Here is a 25,112-nt window from a genome sequence, read left to right on the forward strand (position 1 = left end):
TGTATGATAAAATTACCATAAAGGACATTGCATAGTATTATACAACAGAGCATAATAAAATATAACATATATTAATACATAATATACGATATAGTATAATATTACTGTAATGTAAAATAATGTTATCATAATATAGTAATATGACATTGCATAGCATATCATAATAGTAATATAATTATTAGAGTAAATTAATTTTCTATAATATAACATAATATTAAATTATTTAAAATAACATATTAATGTATTATGATATAATGTAATATAATATAATATTTATAGTATTATACAATAATAAAGGTATAAAATAATATAATTATTAGTATAAATTAATTTCTCATAATATAACATAATATTAAATTATTTAACATAACATATTAATGTATTATGATATAATATATTATAATATTATATTTATAGGATAATACAATAATAAAGATATAAAATATTATAATTATTAGTGTAAATAATTAATAATGTTGAAATATATTTATTTATTATCTTATTTATTCATTCATTCATTCATTCATTCATTTATATAAATATTTATTTATTTATTTATTCTTTTTTTATTTTTTAAATTTTCTTTTCTTCTCTTTTTTTCTTTCCTTTTCTTCTTTTTTTTCCTTTTCTTTTTCTTTTCTTTTTTTCTTCTCTTCTCCTCCTTCCTTCCTCTCCCCCGTTCTCCTTTCTTCTCCTCCCGCACAGCTAGCGGCGCCGGAAGGAGGCCAGGCCGCCACGACCGCGGGAGGGGGCCGGGCCATGGCTGGCGGCGGCCGCGGGAGAGGGCCGGGACGTGGCCGGCAGCGGCCGTGGCTGGCCCACTGGGAAGTCCTCTCCTCCCGCAAGGCCGACAGCGCCGGGCCGAGCCGTGGTGGACGCGGGAGGGGGGCGGGTCGTGACCGCCAGCGGCCGCAGGAAGGGGGAGGGCACCCCCTTCTTCTTCCTGTTCTTCGGCCCCTCCCCACCGTGGGACCTCCTTCTTCGGCACCGCCCCTTTCCGTGACGGGGACATCATGGCCGGCGGCGGCTGCGGGAAAGGGATGACCACCCGTCTTCCTCTTCTTCGGCGCCTCCCCGCCATGGAGGCGGGGGAGAGGGAGGGGGTGCAACGGCGGGGCAGAGGGAGAGGGTGCGGCGGCGGGGGAGAGGGAGTGGGGTTGGGTGGGAGAGGAAGAGACGGTGAGAGAGAGGTTTTTGGGAGGAATTTTTTTTTTTAAATGGAGGTATTTTGGTCAAAAATACAGCTTTCCGAAAAAGCTGAAAACAACATTTTCGGAAAGCTTCAAATTGGAGCTTCCTCCCAAAAGCTGTTTTCAACTTCCCGCAAAAGCTGAAACAGCTTTTCGGAAAATTTACCAAACACCATTTTTTAGCTAAAAGTATTTTTGGAGGGCCAGAAAATGCTTTTTGGCTCTCCAAAAGCTTCCCCAAATAGGGCCTAAGTTATACACAACTTGATAAAATGATAAAACTTATCAAGAGAAAGGAATGTTTGATGGGCATTTCTGATCTCAGTATTTAAGGCCTTGAGTATTTTTGAAATAATTATTATTTTTTCAGTATAAAAGCTGTTGTTAAAACTCTATTTTCTTACAGTGCTCCCTCATCCTGTAGAGTTGGACAACATTATCTAAGGGCTTTGAAGGCCAAATAATCAGCTCATACTTCCATGGTTTGCTCAATGGATCTATGGTAAGCAAAATCCCAAGTCACACAAATGAGACTTATCTCAAGGTCTGATCAGTTTCTACAAATAATAACTAATAATTATTGATGGTTGAAAATTATTCTTTGATTTAAACTGAGAACATATTTTTCGTAATGATTTCGAAACATACAATCTCCATTGCTCTTTTCTCGATAATTGAATCTATATCTACATTAATTTATATATAAAAAAGTTTTAATTCAATTAGGAATGTATCATCTATAAGAAAAAAGTGGTTATCCTTTTTTTTTTCTAGACCATCCAGTGAGGTCAAAAAATATTTCGACTAATTTATTAATTTATTATTTTAATAATAAATTTATCTGGATCAATACATAATATTTTTGTAGTATTTTTTGATTAGTTTTTATATTAGAAGGTTTGGAAATAATATTACTTACCAAACTTTTTTTTTTATTTTTTTATTAGAATTGATTTTTATTTGTATATTTTTATTCTATATTCTATCGAACTTATTTATTGCCTTGTAAACAATGAGATTGAAGGCATCATTCCAGTTGAGGACAAGAAGGTACCCCACTTGGGGGAGACAGAGCGTGCAAGATTGGAAGACCACGCGCCCACCAAATAACCGGGGTCCGGTCAGTGATTTTAGAGATGCCATCCAGCTGCAGCAACGAATGGCGTAGAAATCCAGCCATGCATGATCATGCGTAGGCAAGGACACAAACTTGCTGTGGAAAGCAACAATTCGACATGATTTCTGGTCTGAACCGATGTACAATTTAATGTTCCTATCTTGTTAGATATCTTACCTAAATCAAATCTTTTGGCCAATCCAGCTCGTATCTTCTAAAATTTTATATAAATTTTAACCTAAATCTCAGCCCATGAACATCTTGATCTGCCAAAAAAAAAAAAAATTCTATAAAAATATTTATTTTATTCCTATAGGATCAGATTGAGAGGTGTCGTATTAATATGCGTGCAGAAAATTCAGTCCAATTCTACTGAATTATCCAAATAAGCTCTTAATGATTCCTTAAAGCTTATGCATGAATTATTGGATTTATGACTATTGACATATATCGTTTGATTTTTGGCCAATCAGGTTGGAAACTTGGTACCTTGTTCAAATAAATCTTGTGCCATGGATAACCAAGTAGTTCACTTAAGATCAGAAAGAGCCAGTAGGAGGGAAGGCTATGCTAGGTCTCCAGTAAGTTCCATGAGTAATTTGCCCTTGCTTGACTCTTGATCTTCCATTTGCTTAAGTTATGCTCATCTTACAAAAATTTTAGTTATGACTTTAGGCTTGTAATATTTTTAGTAAGAAACTCAGCTAGATCAATGATCTTTCTAATATATTGCAGGTGCCAAATTTGAGCACCTGTTTAAATATCCTACATGTAACTTAATCTCAATCGATGAGTTGGATTTGGATCATGTTCATGCACAATGTGAATCCATATCAACATAAAAGCAAAGCAGCACAAAATGTTTTAAGAAAGCACAAAGAGTATAGGTGGCTTGTGGATACTTGAGAAGGAGATAATTTTGGGAAGGAAGAATACTAATTATCAAGAAGAGCAAAATTTGAAGAGATGGGGAACTGTGACAGCCACCAGGATAGATTAATATTTCATAATATTTTAAAATTTTAGAATTACAGTAACGTCTATATAAATATTTTCCCAATAATGCTAAACCTCAAGTTTAGTTTGGATTCCAAGTAGGGCCCAAATAGGCGAGGTATCCAGTCCTAGCCCAGGGATATCTGCAAACAAGCAAGTTTATGGGCTGGATTTCTTATCCCAAATGCTTTATCCAAGCCAAACTAATTGAAGATCAATAGTTCTATGGGTATCCATGAACCTGGGATATTATCCAATTTATCCCACCTGATTTAAGGAAATGGCAAGAACACCATCATTAACAAAAAGAAAAGTAGTAAAAAAGAGCTGGGGCGTGTTTATCTTTTACCAAAAAGTAAGCACAATATTCTCTGCTGTAATGAGGTGCGATATAATTATGACTTATGAGATGGGGATAAGAGCAATTTATCCAAACGCAACTGAGGCTTATCCTGGAATTAATTGGCTGCGTGGAGAATCTAAAAAGTGGCACCACTTCAAAACCATGCTTTAAGAACTTATAATCCAAGCCCTATATCTAATTATGTAAAATATAAAATTAACACCAAACAACTGCAGTATACTAATTTGGTCACCTTTTGTCTCTGAAATAATATTAAAATTCAGTGGAGAGATACGACGTATCAATTGCAGAACACAAGGAGAACTTTCAGGGGACTTAATCCCATGAGGCTTTCCATAGTCATATTATCTATGTCCCTGATTTTTTTCTTATCATAGTCCACCCTGTTATTTAGAATCCTCAAAATCTTTTAAATGACTAAATGATCACGAATCCCCTCGTTTTTTTAAACAATGTAATCTGATATGGAGAACAATTGAACGCAGTAGTCTTTCATTTTTAGGGTTCTAAACTCAGCTCTAGGTGCATAAAGATTTTTTTTGCCTGACATTTTTGGCCACCTTGAGAATTTCCTTCAATAGAGAACTTTCTTTTATTATATTTTTATTATCAATTTTTTCTTCTCCACTATTTGATGTGATGCAATTCCTCCATCCACACATAAGAGAGTACCTAGTAGTCGAATGGATTGACCTTATTGCATTGTTATTCTTCTTGCTGAACTCAAGTGGTTGCACTAGGACCATCTCATTGGTATATATCAACCAATCAAAAAGTGACACATGTCATGAAGAAGTGGAGTTTTATTTGAATGCAAATTTTTGGGCTGGTCTAGATAAGAAAAATTCGGATCTTTTCTCGAATCAAGGACTCTAGAATCCGAGTTCATCGAAAGAACAACTTTTCGTTTATAAAAGAAGGCCCAACACTTAAATAAGGTATCGGCTGGAAAATTCAATTACTGCCTATAAAAGAGTGTTGCATGACTAAGGAGCCAATCCAGTGAGCTTTTTTTGTGTGTGTGCGCGTGTGAGCAGGACAACAGATGTATTGTGAACCAACAGTGCGTTGATCGCATTGAAGCCTTTTGATCTGTCAATCGGGTTTTAGATAGCAACAGTAAGTAATGTTTGTCAATGTCTAATCTACACAAATTTAGAAGTGCATATAGATATCTTAAACTACATTGTTTGCTAATGTCAACACTATTATACATTATTGAATTATTATGACATCATGACATTTATAAATTTGAATCATGTATTCATTATTTTCTCAAATTTTAAGTATATATATGTTTCTAATACATGTGTGCATTTTAGAAATAAAGGAAAAAATATAAATACTAATGGTGCCAATGAGGCTGATAATTGGCTAACCAGATGTTAACCCAACCTAAAACATTTGGGTTTTAAATTTAAACTTAAAATATTTATCAGGTAATGTAGGTTAGGAGGTGACAGCGTGACTTCGAAGCAACATTGATGCCTTGCTATACCTTACTAGATATAATAAAGAGATAAGAAATAAGAATTAAATCCTAAAACTATAAGGATAACTTATGGATATATCTTACTACTGAAAATCTAACAATATAACAATGATGTTTTCCAGGATTTACTAGGGTCTATTCCAAAATCCACCAAATCTTGCACATAATTCACTATTTAGAAAATGAATATCTGAGTAAACATGCACTCAAGGGGCAAAAGCTTTAACTAATTGTTCTTTGAGTTCATGCTTTAGGTTTTGTACATTGATAATGACGAATGGGTGCCCCTAGAATTGGGCGAGAAGTCAAATTAGATCAAAAGATAAGACTTCTAGGACATGATCTCCTGCAATAGCAGCATTTTGGACAAAAACACATTGGATGTCAGTTATTTTGCCATCCAAAATTGGTTTGGAAACTACGATTAGATGACTTTATGATCAACTAGGATTCAAACAAGGTCCGGCGATAGGTTTTCAGTATCTAAACTAGTCGAACAGCATGGTTATTGCCATTTTTGGCTGGACTACATTGACACTAATTTAGTAGTTTAGCCATAACTTCTTTATTCAAGCTTTAATTGAGATGGCTCAATAGAATTTGACAAGAAAATCCAAACTTGGATGCAGTGGTAGTTTTTAGCTGACAAGCTCTAGGCTGCTACTAAGTTTGCAAGTGGATTAAATATTGGCCTATTTCATAAAATTTATTTCTATTGGAAACTTGTGAGTCAAGTGTCACATTTCTATACTCTCTGTAATTGGACTATAAATAGTATGTAGGTCACCCAAGGGTATGCTAATAGAGAAGAGTGTAGGCATAACCTTTAGTCCTATTTTGGAACAATTTTCGATGCATCCATAACATCTCCTCCATCCTTCAGCAGTCTCTCCACTTTTGTGACGGTTCTCTGACCCCTTGTACCAAAGGCATGGTGGAGAGATAGAATTTGATGTGAAGGACTAGGATCGCGTGGTGCTTTTTCTCTAGTAGTTCCACCATGGTTTAGTTGCTGGTCAAGTCTTCAGGTGGTGCTGTGCTAGAAAGAGCTTTGGATGCCTTTGTTGAATTGAATTTAAATATTTTAAATTTTTTCTTCAAATTCAAAATTTGAATTCAAATTCTAGATCAACGGGCTTTCTGATTTTTTTGGCTGCGTCTGCTTTGACTTGGTCAATGGCTAAGTGTTAAGCATCCACGCGCAAGCAAGGAAGCAAACATGAAAAGATCTTCAAAAAAAGCAGGTTAAGACAAGTGTCATACATCCAAAAAAGAAAAAAGTATGAGCGGCCAAGATGTAACAAGCTACAGGATCAAAAAAGTACAAGAAGACATGTCATCAATCCGTGAGAGGAAATTTTGCTTTTTTTGACGCGCCACAATGGGAAGATCAATGAAGACTTATAATTTTGCTGGTCCAAGATATATGAGGACATGTTCTTGTGCTATGGACCATGATTTGTGGAAAGCCAAGGTTTGGCTTAGAGCCAACCTATATGGGTCCCGTACAAGTTTTAAGGGTCAAACCCACCACCTGGATTTGTTTAGCTTTACAGTTAAAAAAATGGATCTCAGAGACATTTTACAAGATCAATTGGAAGGATGTCCCTCGATGAAGCGATGAAGTTATAATCCATGCCTCCATGGCAACTAGTGGTGTTAAAATAATGTTGGAACATGAAGATACACTAGATTAGACAAGCACCTTATGTCAGAGATCACAATGAAGAAATGAGTTTGATCTTATCTTCAAAGTGCACCAATTCTTCTTTAAACAGAAGCTTTATGCAGTGCAAAGTGCATAAGATTAGCAGCACAGACATATCATATTGTAGCTATGCACGCACAGCTATGAATTTTTAAGTTCGAGGGGAGAAAAAAGAGAGATAACAAAAGACATGTACAAAGCTAATGACATTATGGTAGTTTAGTGGGAGTAAGGTCTTTTTTCCAGCAGGTGGGTGCAGTTAGACTATTGGTTCGTTATTAGTTTCTTCCGACTTCCAATGGGAGTAAAGACATTTCATTTCATAGTTTCTCAACTTACATAAAACACTAGTACTCCACGATACATTAGAGCTGAGAAGAAGTGACTATGGGCATTATGGTAGATAACAATCTAAATTAACAAATTTAAGAAAGTCCAAAGGTGTATTATTTCCTTGTCAGTTACAGAGTAACATACCAGAAAATAGTTAAAATATTTTAATGCAGATAAGTTATATTAAACACGAGGAAAACAACAACAATCTGTTGTTCAACCTTTCAATGAGTATTTCTTCCCACTAAATGCCTGGAACTTGGGCTCTTCTTTCTTTCCTGGCTCTTCCGTCTTTTCTTTCAAGCCCTGCAAAGATAAGGAAACACACTGCGTTTAATAGAAGATTTGATACAAGAGTTCCTAAACTATCAACAAAGAGGTCCATTCAGATTTATTATAAAAGCAAATTGGTTTTAAGGATAGCCTGAGCATGTCTGGTGCTACACATGGTCAATAGAATTATGTTATGATTCCCATGGTGGGAAAGATGAGAGATTTGAAGCTATCCATATCTTAGAAACAGGAGCAGGGAGTTAGATCGACAATGGTACATTAATATGAACATGGTGCGCACCTGTGCTTCTTTTGAGGCACGATTTGCATTTGAACCAAAGACAAGCTTTCCCATAGTCCGATGGGATGAACTGCTCTCAAAAGTGGATGCTTTTAAGTTCTTCCCACCATCGGTCATTTCAGATTGTCTTCCCTTTGCTGGGGGAGAAACAGTTGGAGCTTGATGCTTTGAAGGTTTGCCATCCAGTCGTCTCCCGAAGCCAGTAAATGGGGTGAATTTTGGTTCAACTTCAGCTTCAGCTTGAGCATCCTGAACTGAATTTTTCAAAATAAATCCCATATCAGAAGGGAAAGGTCAATTGAATTTTAGCATGAAAAAAGCAAACACCTGTTACTGTAACTTTCCGGTTAAACATGCAAGCTGAACTACAAGAAAATTATATGTTCTAGAAGAAAAAGGCACAAAAGTAACACTAGGAAAATTGCCCGACAAGAAGGATTCAAATCAGCAATTTCCAGTATTACCAGAACATAAGGAACAAGAAAGGCCTATCTGAATGCTAGAATTCCACATCCCTCCAGAGAGGTTGGAATTATCTGTTCAGAAAGGAGATGAAGTGACGAAGTTTAATAGGTCCGTTGATCACCCAATCCTGATATTTTTTTTCGGGATAATGAAAATCATCCCTTCAGTAGATTCTGATATCCCAAAAAAATCAGAACATGAGTGATCAGTGACCTCAACCTTGTAACTTCCTTTTTCTCTCTCTAACATGGTGATACTCATCCGGAGTCAGATATTACAAGGATGGAAAATCCAAGCATCCAAACAGGCCTGGAACATCACCATGTCATGTGTCAATGTGACTGATATGCACAGAATGTGAATCATAGCTATTACATAGCACTGCAGCATGCAGAAGAAAGATTGTTCCAGATTTGCAGATGGAACTTACTAGTCACTGCAGACCATATTCTCAAGAAAAGCAAGATCTTCAGTCAGCAAGCTAAGCAACATGTTCTATTCAACCACATCAACTAAAATAACCAATAGCATGATAATTCAAAAACATGAAAGTAGTAAATCAGATCTCCATTACGGCTGGAAATGCCCACTGGCCAGATCTTGTATGTATTTGGATTGGGCCTTTAGGCCTTGTGTTTTCATTACCCAAGCCCAGTAAATTCCCATAAACATAATGAGCGAGCTAAAATAAACTTGTTTGTCATAAAAGATAGTTGACTAATGCTGGTCTGAAAAAAATGTGTCCTATAACAAAATGATAAATGCATTACTCCACTAGAAGCAAACACAATAAATGCAAGATTCAAAATGACAATTTCACGTGCATCTTCAACTCGTGGATATATCACAGCTTGGTTTAAAATATCAGTAAGTGGTGTCGCACATAACATAGGTGAGGATAACTAAGGGCTGCAGGATAAAGGGGAATCTATTATATTTAAATTTAGTTGTCAATTTTCTGTATTTTCTTTTATTTCTGGTTTATTTTTAGTTTTCAGTGGGTTAACATGACACAGTAGTTGAGATTAAAAGATCTTAGATCTTTTGACAACTTCATGTGTCTGATTCTGCTGTGGAACTCTTCATGCTGCAACATAACAATAGGTGGTTAGGAATATATTCAATGGCTTGCCGGCCATTCTGTTGAAATCTGGTTTTCCTGTATTAACTGAACTAAGAAGGTGAACTTTCTATAGTAAAGAGGAATCAAATGACTAGAATCTGGCCTAGGGTTCAGAATTTAGGGTTCAACTGGTGGATTGATATCTTAACAAAAATAAATAAAAAATTTGAAGGGACTTTTCAACAAGTGATTTGTGTAAAAGGGGTTGAAACTAGATGGAAGGCCAGTTGTGGATCAATAGACTTTAAGTTTGAGGATTACCAGTTGAAGAAAAGAAGGAAACAAAACCAGATGTGAAAAAGAAAATAACAGAGAAACACTAAATGAAAACGAAGAAAGTACCAAAGAATAAGAGTGAGGAAAGATAATAGAGAAGTGACTTTAGGACCTAAGAATCACACCTAGGGTTTGAAGATCTCGCTTCTCCTTTGCAGAATCACACCACAAGGGAACAAGAAGATGCTTTGTAGATTATCATTCTTTATTAACCAGCCATCTGGCTGATTACATAAAACTCTAATACCCTATTTATAACAAAAAAGGTATGCTAAGAATTTTTCTTTTAATCCCAATACTAACCCTCATGAGGAACACGTTCTTCCCTAATTGAGCCCTTCATATTTTTAAGATTCACCACCATGTTTACCATCAATTCTACTTTGAAATTCCAATTTTCATAGTTCACCTTTAAATAAAACATGTGTCAAAATTGAACTTTCCAATGATTTAAACATCAAGTGCTATTTCAAAACCCTAGTAGTTCTCCTTCCACGGACTGTCTTACATCAGTATCCACATCCACTGATGCAACAACAACCAACTCATACAAGCGTGCACATACAATAATTACCCAGATAGATTAAAATAAGCTTTGAGATTGTCCAAGAGAGTATGACATGTCAACCTCCAAAAAGCATGACTCATTGTGCCCATGTGGCCGTCTGTAAATTATGATAGAATCACAAGTTACCCCAAAACTCGATAAAATTAAGACCATTGTAGTGATGTTAAACTAGCAAAGTGGCATGTGCGATGCACATGGGAGAAAAAAATATTAATAAAAGAAAACATGCAAAAAAAGGCAAACTACACTTAAATATGAAAATAGAAAACCTAGAAAAGGAATAAAATGGCAAAGTACATAAAAGATAAGCAAGCATAGAACTTAATAGCGAGAATAGCAAGTTTAATTCTAATTTTTTTACATAAATATCCCTCTTAGTCTATTCCTCACCTTCAGGTTGTGGCTGATGGTCTAATTGGTAATATTGCTATAAGTGCATTGGGTTGGATCAAAGATTTGCCTAATCTTGATGCAACCCACTTAAATTTGGATCCAATAACTTATCCGATCCAATTGTCTTCTAAATTGAGATGGGTCAAACTGGGTTGACAATTTTATTTATTGGAACCAATGGAAAAAATAGGTTGGATTGTGTTTATCCAAATCCAAACACAACCCTATATTCTTGGGGGTGAGGTGGGGCAGGGGCGGCTCAATACATTCTGGGGCCTAAGACGAATCCAATGAACGAGGCCACTTTTTTTAAATAATAATTTTTTTAATAAATATAAAATACTTAAAAAAATATATAAAAATAGATAGCTATCAAGTACATATTTCAACAAAGATACATGAATCTAACAGAGATAGACAAGAAGCTTTTTCAATTTAATATAATTCTTGAATGGAAGCACATAAAAGTAATTACTCCAAATGAAGGGCCATGAAACTGATTAAATAACTAAGATAATGCTTGGCAATACTGTTTACCATGTCAAGCAAGAGCCGAATAGGAAAAGGTCATCCCACGGCACTTCATGGTCAAGGTAAAGAAAAACTGAAGGAACCTCTCTATAAGAGAAAGTAGGGTCATTATGGAAAATTCACTCCATCTAATTAATAAAAGTCCCATCCCACCATCTCCCCTTCAAGTGAGTACCCAAGCGGCAACTGCAACATCACAGCACAGCAGCCATTCAACCCCCTCCCTCCTTTTCTCTCTCTACCACCCAAGAGGGGAGAAGAAACAGAGAGGAGAAAACTAAAAGAATCTCCACCCTCCAAGAAGTCCATCTCCAATCCCCCTATCTTTCTTCCGGATGGCCTAGCTGGATCAGGAGTAATGTGAGGGAAGGAAAACCAAGACCAAAACCAAAAAAGAGAAGGGATGAAAGATAAGAGTGGCTTCAGGCGTCTATCAAGCCAACCAAATCCCTCCTCTCTCTCTCTCCCCCCACCCAAACCAAAACTATCGTCCCCAACTTCCCAAATTGCCCCTCTGCAGGCCAGGAAACTCTCCACCCCCCTTCCATCAAGGGGGAAGACTCGTAGCCAGCTCCAGATCTTAGTTTTATATGGGGCCTTTGCTTCCTTTTGGTCAGCAGCCTCCCGGGGGCCTTCCACGGTCGCCTAAGGCCTCGGGCCGGCCCTGAGGTGGGGTAAGGTTCAGGTTAGGGTAAATTTCAGGAAGTCTCTCTCTTTCTATATGTAAAGATAGAGAAATCTATCACCAATTCATTGAGAGAATAAAGAGGGAGGTAGAGAGTTTTCTTCACCAACAGATTTGGATCTTGCTAGGTTGGGGTTTGGACTAGATCTTAGGGAGACACAAATCCCAATCCATTTGCAGCCTAGTACTACAATTAGTATCCTAAATATCAAAAATGTCTTTCCTTTTTAGAAAAGGGCTTAAATCCCAATCCATTTGCAGCCTAGTACTACAATTAGTATCCTAAATATCAAAAATGTCTTTCCTTTTTAGAAAAGGGGTTTGGTTGCCCGGCAGCACCAAACGGTACACCCCTGTACCGTTCCGTGCCGGCCCCGTACCAACACAATAGAGGAAGCAAGGGAGAGGGCGAACGGGAAAGAAGACAAGAGAGAAAAGGGGGAGAGAGAAGAAGGCTGGCGACCCGCGTGGAGGAGGCGAAGGAGGGCTCCATGGTCGGGTCCCTGTTTCGTTCGAAACAAGGGTTGAACCCCATTTTTATTTTTGTGATATACCGACTTTACTTAAAAGTCGCAAAAATAAAAAAGGTCCCCTGTTTCGTTGAGCCTCCTTCGTGCGGCTCGTCGGCGTCCACCTCCATCTCTCTTCCTTCCTCTCACTCTCCTTCCCTCCCTCGCTCGCTCTCTTTTCCTCTCTTTTCTTCTCCCCCTGCAGCAACAGATTTCGTTTCTGTTGCAAGAACCATCCCGATCCATTGCCGGGGCAACTCGGTACGACCCGAACCACCCGGTTCGGAACAATTCCACCGACCCTGATGATAAGATTCCTAATCTAATTTGAATTTGAATGGAAACAAAGAGGTCTTATTACAGGCATTGGACACTTTATGATGTAAGTGCCAAGTGATGGTATGCGATGATCTCACCATAGCTGAATTTAATAACATGCATAAAGTGTTGATAGAGTGTCTGAGTGACCTTAGTGTGTATATATCAACAAAAAAAAAAACTAAGTTTCCACATAATATGCATTACTCACACTATTGAACCAAAAATCTAATCTTGTTGAACGATACTTATTAGAGCTTTTTATGATGAAGCACCCTCGTGTCTAAGTGGTACGAGATAATAATACCAAAAAAAATATTGTCCCCAGGTAATACTGTTAGTTCTCACACCATCATTTCTCTTTGTGAAAACCACGAGATCTACAAAGGCTATTGGAAACTTAAAAGGCACGTGGCAATGTAATGGTGATGCAAGTTGATTCTCAAGGGATACATTCTTTTTATAAATTTTCAAGATTCTTTCCAAATAAAAGCATTTTAGTGGTCCTTAATAAAGATTTAGTGGTTCTTGCCAAGAAGGTAGCTTACAAAGGAAGCAAGTTCTGGCTCCTAGGGGGTTATTAAGTGGTGACATAGTGGACTGAAAAGAAAGTCTATTTTTTTCCCTCCTCTTCTGATGGGTACTTGTTATAGGTAGAATCCGATATTCTTCAGAAAGGAGACATTTTAAGAATATGAAAAATAATAGCTTTCTTTCTTTTCTCATTTCAGAAAAATGATTTTAAATCTATTCTGTGAAGCTGTGTTTTGTGCATGCATTGATAAGAAGTTCTCCTCGAGGTAGATATCCAAGCTAAAAGCTGTATTATCCCACTATGATGTAATTTTACTCATTTAATCCTCTTTAACCTTCTTTCCATAAGCGTCATTTACTTGAGAGCGCTAAGCACAAACCCCACCAATAAAGTATAAAAGGAACTAAAAAATAAATGAGTACTACACCACCTCTATCAAACTCTTCAAGAAAAAATATTCTTTGAAGTCCCAGATTGTGTTTCACAACTGATATCTTAAAAAATAAAGTTACACAGTGCCAGTTAACTTAAGTTTGAAAAGTCTATTTATCAGTGTATGGAAATCCTTTTTTGTTTTGAAGGGTATCGGTGTATGTAAATCAAACAAGGAAAAAGAAAAAAGAAAAAAGATGCAAATTCTGCTTCACATGTAAAAATGCAAGGCCTGTCCTTATGTTCCTCATAGCAAGTGGTGTAAAGTACTCAGAAACCATTTGAGATAATCATCTACGCATCACTAAAAGAAAGTTTTACATTGATGAGAAGATGACTTTTACATTTTTACAAGCACAGGAAATTAAGGAAAACTACAATTTTATGATAATATTATTGCTCCCTATATAATTTACTTACGAAAGTCCTTGGATTTGTCAATCATTTGCTGACCAATGAATGCTTCACCATGCAAAATTAGTGAACCAGAATATTCATTTCTTTTCTTTGTATGGTTTGTTTTATATCAATTCTACATGAAGATTCTTTAGGGTGTCAAATCTTCCATAGTCCTACATGGCATAATAAAGACAATCCACTAGCTGACACATTTCTAGAATGTCTCTTTGAATTGGGTCTAAAAGATGGAAAAGATGTTTCACCTACTTCTTCCAAAAGTTTCAGCCTTGCCAGCTTATTGCCCAAGGATTTAGAGTCACAAGTTATAGTCTCATTTTATTTTTTTCAAGTCATGGGTTTTCTTTCCCTTTTATCTTAACTAACACCTGAGCACATGCAATGCATGCTTTAGAAAAATATAATAGAAATATTTAAGTTATAATATATGAATTATTAATAAATAAAACTAAATAACAATAAGATTTTTCTTTATATATTTGCACTTTCTGTACTTTTCTATATTTATCTACTCTCACAAATAAAGTAAATAAATAATTCCTTATACATCAAAGCCAGTATTTCTAATTTTTTCTAATATGTACTCTCATAAATTTAATTTTGGTATTTTCTCTATTTGTTTCCAACATGATTTTAAATAATTTATTTTACTTATTTATTCTCACAAAATGGCGGTAAGAAATTAACAAAGAGAGGACTTTTTTAGTATGGTCTCATTAAAAAGGAAATATTTCAGTACATTTTCCCTATTTGTCTATAGTTGGTATTTTTTATTCTCTCTTAGTTGCTTTTTATCACTTTTTTTTTGTTATGACCCTTTTGTTAATTGTTTATTGCTATAATTGCAACTAGGTAAAATTTCTAAATTCATGTCAAATCGGGATTTTAATTTTGTTTCCTTATTTGTTTATAACCAGGATTTTATATAGGCATCTAGAAAAGGGGAAGAATATTTTTGGGATCAAACAATGATAGATGGATTTGGAAGGAACTAGCAGGGATGATGATAATACAACATGTAGGCCTTGATCTAATAAGATGGAAAGTTAGATGTGTTTATAATTTATAAGTATAATCCTTTAAGCCAAAGAGTTTAAAATATGTCATGTTTTCTACAGATAAAGTGAAAATGTAAAAAATGCTCTAGTGCATTACATTCACAACAAACTATGGCTTCAAATATGAAGATTGAAAAAATAGAAACGACAACCAGAATGAGAACCTGGAAACGGTGCTTTGCCCGTAGGAAAAGAACGTTGTGGTCGTTCAGGTTCTTTATAGTCAAGTGGAGGTGCAAAATCAACTTCACAGTCTGTTTCAATGATACTGATTGCAGAAGAGGGCTTTGTTTCGACAATATCTATGTAATATTTCTTATTATTATACGCTACCATGATGCTGTCACCTGTGGTTAAGCAGGAGAAATTCCTTAGTGTTGTTTCCAAGCTGCCAATGTGATGCAAAGGATATGTTAGTATCTTTACAAATAATGAGTAATATTAGCAAACAACATTTTTTAATGCAATAAATTCATTAAAAATGACATGGGGATGAAAGCAAGAGGTGTGGGAACAAATATTAAAACAATATCAAAAAATTACTAACATGGCTTTGGGATTTGAGATATCTAAAAAGTCTTTTGTGTGAGGCTGCAGCTTGACATATGTTCCCTTAGGGAGGGTAGCATTTTTGACGCTCACAGTATCTCCCTCTTGCAAAAGTAAATTTTGCATCATCTGGAAAAAAAGAGATAAAACAAAGTATAAGGCCTTATTTGCTCATAAACTACAATCAGGAAAGTTAAAAAAAAAATAGAAGCAAATTAGTAAAAAAAATACTCTCGACAAGACCTACCCAATATGGCATGTAGATCATGCCTTCTTCTGCAATGAATTCCAGCACACCACAATGTGAAACTCGCTCGGTGGCAGCATTCCGCAGTTCAAATAACATCGGATAATCAATGTGTAAAGATGCTGCATAGTAAAACAGAAGTAGGATATGGTCACAGACTCACAGGTATAGCACATGAATTGTCCACACAAAAAAAAGGAAACCAGGACATCTTATTGAACATAATCACAAGTACTTATTATGGAAGAATATCAGGAATAATATAAGCAAAGAAAGATTAATCATACACATAGGCTTGACTCACCAAGACGATCAAGGGCAGAGGGAGGCATTATAACTGTAAAAACACAAACCATGCTGAGTCATCAAGGTTAAGGGAGTTAAAAAAAGGAATTCCAATGATGATACCAATAAATAACACTCATAGAAGGCATACTTTTATCACCACTTTCCAGCTGCGGCTGCACAGACAAAGAAACTACAATTATGACAGATTCCAGCTACAAAATATTAGCTAACATGAAATAATTGTCATGTTCCGTTAAAACCAATTGTAAACAAATTAGGTAAAATTTCTACATTTAGCCATGATGCTTCAAAAGCTGACTCCATAAAGTGAAATTTGAATATACAAGAAACCACAACCTAATGACTTCAAAAAGAGCAGTGCCATTAGTCTGTAGATTGAGAGGAGCACCGACTTGTGAAAATTATAGTGCACATGACAGTTTTATAATTTTGGATACTTGAATTTAACATTTGCAAATAATTGTTGCATTTATTAAACATGGGGAAAGAAAATCCCTTATATAAAATGCAAAGTCTCAAGGTGGGGACTGAACCGGCAACCTATGACTCTCTCCTTGTAGCTCCATGTGAGACTAATTACATACCCGTTTTTATAGTACATAGTTGTCTTCCTCCTTGATCTTCTTTAAACATGTCTAAAATGAGAGAAAAAATGAGGCTATTTGGTTGTTTTTGAGTTTTTTTTATAAAAAAAAAGAATAGATAATCATGATAACTGACATTTTGTAAAAGAAGTATTAGAAAAATAGGGAGAGATTGCTCTATGGATAAAACTCATTTTCCAATTTTTGTGACCTATTTGTTGTTACAGAACAGGTCTTATTAAAAGCTACCAAACAAATATTTCCAAAAAAAAACTCATTCATGTAGCTGATTCCGACCAGTTTGGGATTGAGATATAGTTGAGACAAGTTGCATCTCTTCAATGTTGTAGATCATTAACAATGTGGATCGCCATTTTGGAAAGCCTATGGTTGATTTTGCACTGAGTACATTGAAGCCTCAATGCACTTGAGAATAACCAAACTTGTCTACTTCATAACTGTATATGAATATGAGGTTGGTAAGTCAACAGGTCAACCCTCCCACCGAAATTGACCTATCATACCATTATTCTTTTAAAAATCAGTTGCTTTGACTGCTATAGCAATTTCAACCTGAAACCTCATTTGCTAAGCATCATAGTGGCAGATATCATGCCTGGGTATGAGGCGGCCAATATATCGAGTTGTGTTAAGGGTATAAAGCAAGTGATCTCTTCCATAGCAGGCTGATCAATTTCCAAATAGATAATTTGGACACCTCTAGTTCTGATGCTCAAGAAACAGACCACCTATAAGTAGTAGATAATGACTGATCAATAAGATAGTCAATCAGCAATTTGTCATTTTTTGTATAGACTCTAGTGGAGTCCATTATTTATTGATGATGATCTTTTTCCTTAGTGACTATATTATATGATTGTGGACAACTTTCTTCTATGGTTGATGCTCTGTGATTGTGGACATCTTTATTCTATGGATCAAGGTACACAGTACCAGAACCAGCATCCGTGCCGACAGGCCGGCATTAAGGAATGGTACACCCTCATGTTGTGCCATTCCAGCATAAACTAACAGAAAAATTAGCAAGGGAGGAAGAAAAGGAGAGAGAAAGGAGAAGAGAGAGGGAGGGAGGGAGTGGGAGAGAAAGGGAGGGAGAGCGTGGCGGAGAGAGGCGAAGGGAGGGGGTAGGGAGAAGGAAAGAGAAGAAGAAAGAGAGAGAGGGAGGCAGGGAGAGGGCAAGGGCAACAGTGAGCAGCAACCACTGAAATAGGATCAAAGGAGGGGGGAGAGAGGGCTTTCTCTCCTTCATACGTCAGAACAGGAGCGAAGCCCTTGTTTTGAAAGAAAATAGGGGCTTCGGCCCCTTTTCTATTTTTTTGATTTCTTTAAGTGAAGTCGGCAGCAGCTGCCGACTTCACTTAAAAACTTTCAAAAAAAAATAGTGAAGTCGATAGTGGTTGCTCACTTCACTTTAAAAAATTAATAAAATAAAAAAAGGGACCAAAGCTCCTGTTTTCTTTTGAAACAAGGGCTCCACCCCTGTTCCAACGCACAATGGAGAAAAGGCTTCGAAAGCCCCCTCTCCCCCTCCCTCGGCCATGTTCCAACAGTCGCCATTCACCACCGCCCTCTCCCTCTCTCTCCCCCTACCTCTCTCTCTCTCTCTCTCTCTTTTTCTCTCTTTTCTTCTCTCTCTCCCCATCCCTCGCGGTTTCTCGATATCATTGCCGGAACTGTCTCGGTCCACTGCCAGTACGGCTCAGTATGCCCCAAGCCGGACGGTTTAAAACAGTTCTACCCTCATTGCTATAGATGATATTATGTGATTGTGTACATTTTTATCTTAGAGTGACATTACCATATTTGATGGATGATAATATTTCTCGTCATATTATGGACCTTTATATTTTATGGATTTTGACATGATATCATGATGTTGGATGATGTTTTATTGCTTCACACTTAATATTTTTTTCATTATTTTGCATAAAAAATAAAGTAGTAACTTTTAATACTTAGCAAGAAAATATTAAAATGTTTTAGCAGCTCGCTTTGGGTACACAGCAACCAACCACTATAGCGCTGAACCCCCTTGACAGCCAAATGCCCGTTACCCATTTTTTAATACATTGCATGCTAGTGTCTTGGGCTTTTCTACGTCAACTGCTTAATGTTAGGCATGACAAGTACCAAAAAGAAAATAACTCTTTTAAAAATAGGCAAATATAATTTAAGAAAATAAATACAAACAATTTTAGGGCAATCCCAATGTATCCCAATGTACATCATCATTCTTTAGAAAAGAGAACTGCCAAAACCAAGAATATGGTCTATAAAATTCACTAACATGAATGTCTAAAGTAAAATGGTGAAGTGTTTTTGGACTTCATTGATGGAAAGAGAAAGCTAAGGAGTACTAGTTAGAACAAGAGCTCTAATGATTTGACTTGCACAATATGTGGTCAGCAAAACATAAAAAGGGGTTACTTGTAGTTTTTTAGGAGGCCAACACATACTTTGATTCTTTCGCTACTACTTAGTGACTTCTCTATCAACTTGCTATCAATTTCCTAATCCCTTGATATCTGATTGGCACCAATTAGGCCACTGATACTTGAATTATGGGCATCATCTAAAAATATAATAATGTCATCCTTGTAAAAGGTAATAACTAACAGAAATCCATGAAGTGATATATCGCAATGGCCCTCATTAGTCTTGTCGAAGACACTCCAAGAACTTTCCTACACGCTCAGGCAAAGCGAGAAAGCCCAGGAATGCGTCAATAGTCCCCAAGCAAGGGGACTTTGCTAAGGCAATACCTAGGCAAGCACCTGGGATGAAGTGAGAGGCATTTAAGTAGTGCCACTCTGATGTCCTGCAGTATTCTTCCTATCCCTGTTAGAGCTTCATGAGCTTTAACTTGCAAGCTATTTTGTCAGTGCTTATAAATAAAGGGCTAATTTAGAATGTTCAATGATTTTTCTTGCGTTGTATTGTTTAGAAACATCAAAGATGTTTTGTGCGGTTGTATTTTGCTATCATATTTGAATTTTGAAACTATTAAAGGATGTCCAGTGGTTATTTTTGCTGATTTTTGTTTAAAAACATGAAATGGGAAGTGGCATTTCAATGTGATGTTTTCAAATATATTAAACACCATGTAGAATGCTCAAGACAATTATGATTTTTAATGTTGAAACTTGGATAACTAAGCTTATAATGCTTGTATTGCATTCATAAACAAAAAATATATATTTCTAATGCATTTATTGAGCTTTTAATAAATTTGAGTGTTCTTTCCTCAGGTAAGCACCTATTTGGTGCCTAGTTACTCAAGTGATATCAGGGTCCTATTGCCTTAAGGGAGCTCTTTGCTTTTGACAACCTTGGCCCTCATCCTAATGAGGTGGTTCAGGATGAAATGGGCAATACTTGTACTTTAGTCAATTATTTGACAAACTAGATTATATAGGTCCTAACAATCAATCACAATGCATTAACTGAATATCATGAAAAATATTAGGGGAAAAAAGAAGGAACTTAGCAAACATAATATCTAGATTTGTCTAGTAAGTGCAAGATAAAGAGAACCATGTCTTAGTGTGAGAATAGAATTTCAAACCTTATCAATAAAAGATGCAGGGTAACAGCGGTATGTCTGCTCAAAAGAATTTCCATGATAACCAAATCCATCAAAAAACTGATACCAGAATTAAAAAAAAACAACAGAGTTAAAGACATATACTGGAAGAATTAAGCAACCACGAAGATGTGCCAATAAAAGAATGATAAATGAAAATGGAAATCAACTTCTCATCCCAAGATCATCTCAAGCCAATGCACCAAAGCACAAACTAAGCAAAAAATGAATGGAGGAGGAGAGGGGGACAATTAGTAAAGTAGTCAATAGCAACGATATGGCAAACAGCATCTAGATTATTTATGTCTGCTAAATGGATAATCTAATCACAAAGATCACTAAATTTAATGGACATCACTAGTGACAACATTTTTGAATTTAATACTATCAGAGAACACTGTTTGCCATCTATATAAGACATGTTTTTGATGGAATCAGGCATCATAAATTACTGACTTAAGAAAAGGATAAAAAGCAGGAAACGATATTAGTGTAGAAATGGCATGAAGGCCAGCATGGTTGCCCGCATTCAGTATCAGAGTCTAACCCTTGTCTATAAAACAGGACGTACCTGAGAAAATTCCTTTGCCACCCCTGAGACAGTTACAGACATACCTTATTCAACAAATTCCTATTGTAGTAGTTGCAGCTTGTGGTAGACAATTTCCACTTCTAACGTGTAGAATATCAGAATGTTTTCCTCATTATAGCCCTAACAACATGGCTAACCTATCTAGTTGGGTAACAGGATTAGAACAAAGAAAGTAAATGAAACTATTATCATATGAGAGGCTGCATCTCAAATTCTGGGTTAACTGCATTAAGAAGAACAGCATACTCTTTTATTTTTTCACTCAAGCATGTAGCAAGATAAATTTGTGCATACACATTTCTTTTTCTCTCAATGTTTATCTCTCCTCTTTCAAAATTCCCATCACTGTCCTTTTAGTTTCAAATTTTCACAGGCCAATTCTTTTTTTAAATTGTTTACTCTATTTTCTGACAGAAATATTCTAACTTCCCTGTCAATTTACACTCAGTCTTCAATGATTTTCAAGCATCTAAGCATTTATATTTCAGATCTAATGTTATAGAAGCTCGCTCAAGCTAACCATATGTAGGAAACTTAAATTGGTATAGAAAACCTTGTTTAGTATCCTCTTACGCTTCTCTTCTTGACTTTCTCACCTCATATCACACACATTATAATCATAATCAATTTATCATTGTTGAAACTACGAATAAAATCCAATGTAGATAGCACATAATATTAAGCCCTCAAGATTATTCATCAACTTCAAGTGCTTCCAACCACTTTTGATTTCAACCTAAACTTTGTAAGGGTAAATTGCAGGTAGGGTAAACATAGGTTACTCAGGTGTCATTTACAATGGTGTGCAGTGACAAAAAGATACAGGTAACCATAATCAATTCCTAGAATAGGAATCGCATGCATGGTTGAAAACACACTGTCAAGAGACATTAAAATAGTTTGGGTGCATAGGACAAATTATTATATTATCTTATATTTTGTCCTCTGGATATTCTTTATTAGGACAAATGTGGGATAGTGTCATTGTGGAGAAATGATGCAGTCCATATTACAAATATATTTTGCAGATGCAAATAGGTTGTGAATAGGCATAAAGATCACTCCCTGCAGCCCTTCAGTCAATAAATTGACCAATGGTGGGCTGAGATCATGGGACACGCCATCTACAGAGGAATGTGAGAGTCTCATCCTGCTGCAATGAATCCGTTAGGTGAACAAAAACCCAATATCATCTAACAACCTAATTCATCACTGATTGAAGTAGTTGTCATGTCTAGTTTTTACAATAGGGTTTTTAGGGGTAAGATTGAAACAAAGGTAAGCCTCTTATTTACAATACAATGGCTTTCTGTTTTCTTTATTATGCTGTTGTAGGATGCCCAGGTGAGATGGTACAGATGTCCAAAGCAACTGTTATAAGTGCCCGATTTTATTGTTGCAATGTCGTAAATAAAGAGCTCTGTAAGGACTCAAAGGTTGCTACCAAGCCAATTTAACTGAGGCTTTAAACAACCCTATGGTCAGTCATCATACAACATATTTGCCTTCAGGTCCTCCAATGCTGCATTGCTAGTCAATCTCTAAATGGCCCTGCATAAAGAGACCTAAATGCAAATTAACAGGATCACCACTCATGAAGTTTTAATTGTAGAAAGTTCATCGTAATGTTGTTTTTCACATGGTTTACAACTTAGATGCAAGCAAGGTATGCCGTACCGGCCCGAACCAGACAGTACGAGACGTACCATACCATACTGGTTTGATATCGATACTCGATACAGTTGGCGTACCGACACTCGGTATGCCAAAAAAATTTCGTACCGTACCATACCGACACTGTGCTAGTATGGCACCGGTATGAAGTCTGGTACCGAGACGGCGAACTTTGGATGCAAGCATTGTGAAGATCAAGATCATACTGTAAAATTGTAGAGGGTGGATCAGAATTTTAGATTCTTTTTTGACATATTATCACATTGCTACTAAATATAGGCATTGGCAGCATCTTTATGTAAACATATAAAACATATTATGACATTACCCATAGGGTGAGAAATGCAAACCCATTCATCTTTTGAAAAACAACAACAGATTGAAGAGGATGGAAAAGGCACAACATTTAACAAACAAATGATCATAGATGTAACAGATAGTGCTTGAATTTCAGATTCTGCATAAGATGATAATTTGGGCTCAACTAGGATAGCAATGAAATATATTGAAAACCAAAATGCTACTAAAACGTTTGATTTTGAAAGTTAAGGCCATGTTGCATACCATTTTGCTTAGATCCAAGTGCTTGACTCCTCAGACCTCCTAAAAGAAGGCAACAAAACAGAATAATGAACAACATTACTCCAGGACTAAAACTGTACAGCAAATCTCACATAAAAAACTAAGAATCAAAAGTAAGACACTAAAAATTCAAATTGTAGTATAAATCCAGACTTTCGTAAGTAACCTGTAACTGTGTTTAGGGAAGACCAATTATTTATATAGTATGATAACATGTTATATACAATCTGTACAGCTACCAAGACTCGCAAGCAGTCTAATTGTCAAATTACCTAAACCAACCAACAACTAACCCAACTCAAGCCTAATCTACAATCACAACCAAATACTTGTCTTTGCATTGCACCATAGTTGTCAAATAGTTCAGGCAACCCTCAGTGATGGACCCTCCTATAGCCTCGCAATAGCCCAGTCAATTAAGCAACCATCCAGGCAACATAATTTTTACAACATTTATCAAATAATTTTTATATCATCATATATCTCAGTTATTGATCTTTATATTACATTAAAACTTGCATATAAGCAGCATACTCCAACCAATTTTGGTTCTTTTACCATATAAAACCATATTGCTTGTAGAATCAAAACAAATCATGAACAAAAGCAAAACGATCGAGGAATAACCAATTTAGCCCGAACAAGTCATGCATAAACCGTAACGATTCTGTGTCAAACGCTAAAAACGAGCGAAAGAATTGAGAAAACCTAACAAGAAAAGAGACATCTACCGCGTGTTCTTCCTCTGGAATCGTGTTCACCGACGAAAGCCCTCGGAGAGCAGAGGTAAGAAATAGAGGCGAGAAGGCTTTTTTTTTGGCTAAAATAGAGGCGAGAATCAGAAGAAGGCGTCGGATGTACGCTCATCGGAGGGCTGAGAAGGCGTGATCGTTGGGGCGGTGGAGATGAACGGTGGATCAGCTGTCGGTGGGTTCCACCACATAGTCGATCCACGCTGCGATCCGAGTAGGCCGCGAGGTGCCACGTCATCTGACGTCGTGGGATCTGACTTGTGTGCGGATCAGCTGGATGACGTGAAACACGAGACGGTGAAGCTAGGGAATAGGGTAACGCCAAATAAAGGAGAGGGGGGAAGAAGCGAAAACCCCTCATCAATTACTGCATATATGATCCATTGATAGGAATATTGGTCCATCAAATGCTTTTTAAACATGGTGTATGCTATGATCTGTATATGCCATATAACATGTCAATAATTGGTAATGATTAATGAACCAAGGGTTACCGATCAGTTATTGATCTAATATATTATCTTTTATATGATTAATTATATATTATAATATTATTAAAACTTGCATCCTCCTCAATAAAGTATCAAAATTAGATAACCCAAGGTAACAATTAACATATGACCCAACTATAATACTATAAAATCTATTACAATTTTATTTATTTGATCTAAACTTATAGAATATAAGTTTACAACTGTCAAAAGTTATTGTTAACAAGAATAATGTTACAAGTATACAACAGTAGTAAGAGTAGAAATGTTAATAGTATTGACTACTGAAGATATACAAAAAGAACGCAAAGCATTGTTTCTTCTTTCTACCGTATAATGCAATGAAAAAAAGTCTCAAGAATAGAGATCAAAAAGTATAAAACATAGCAGCATATTTCTAACAACTATATTGAATAGAGCAAAAAAATTTACAAAAAAAGGAGAAAACTGAAAGCAGGCATGTTTTTGATTAAGAAAAAGAGGGTATGATGGAGAGCATTCAAAGATCTTTCACAGATATGGAGGGGAAAAGAAAAGAAAAAAAAAGTTCCCAACTAGTTTAGAGGCTTGGACCAATCTTGTTCATGAGGAATAGCAAAAGAACTAAAGAGGCAAAAAAAAGAAGAAAAAGAGAGGAAGGGAGA

At 36.2% G+C, this 25,112-nt stretch overlaps 1 protein-coding gene across 1 annotated transcript; it reads right to left on the bottom strand.

The window, feature by feature from the left end:
- Positions 1 to 7,239: 7,239 nt before the first annotated feature.
- LOC103698061 (ubiquitin fusion degradation protein 1 homolog) lies at positions 7,240 to 24,043 on the bottom strand. The gene is made up of 10 exons (XM_008780018.4): positions 23,957 to 24,043; positions 23,208 to 23,246; positions 20,360 to 20,437; positions 16,317 to 16,341; positions 16,185 to 16,217; positions 15,881 to 16,002; positions 15,632 to 15,762; positions 15,249 to 15,472; positions 7,775 to 8,028; positions 7,240 to 7,506 (listed from the first exon to the last, which is right to left on the bottom strand). The coding sequence occupies exons 2-10, from the start codon at positions 23,208 to 23,210 to the stop codon at positions 7,417 to 7,419; spliced, it is 960 nt and encodes a 319-aa protein (XP_008778240.3). The 5' UTR covers positions 23,211 to 23,246; positions 23,957 to 24,043; the 3' UTR covers positions 7,240 to 7,416.
- Between the last annotated feature and the right edge of the window lie 1,069 nt (positions 24,044 to 25,112).

This window comes from Phoenix dactylifera, chromosome 18 (assembly GCF_009389715.1).
Source record: "Phoenix dactylifera cultivar Barhee BC4 chromosome 18, palm_55x_up_171113_PBpolish2nd_filt_p, whole genome shotgun sequence".
Lineage (NCBI taxonomy): Eukaryota > Viridiplantae > Streptophyta > Magnoliopsida > Arecales > Arecaceae > Phoenix > Phoenix dactylifera.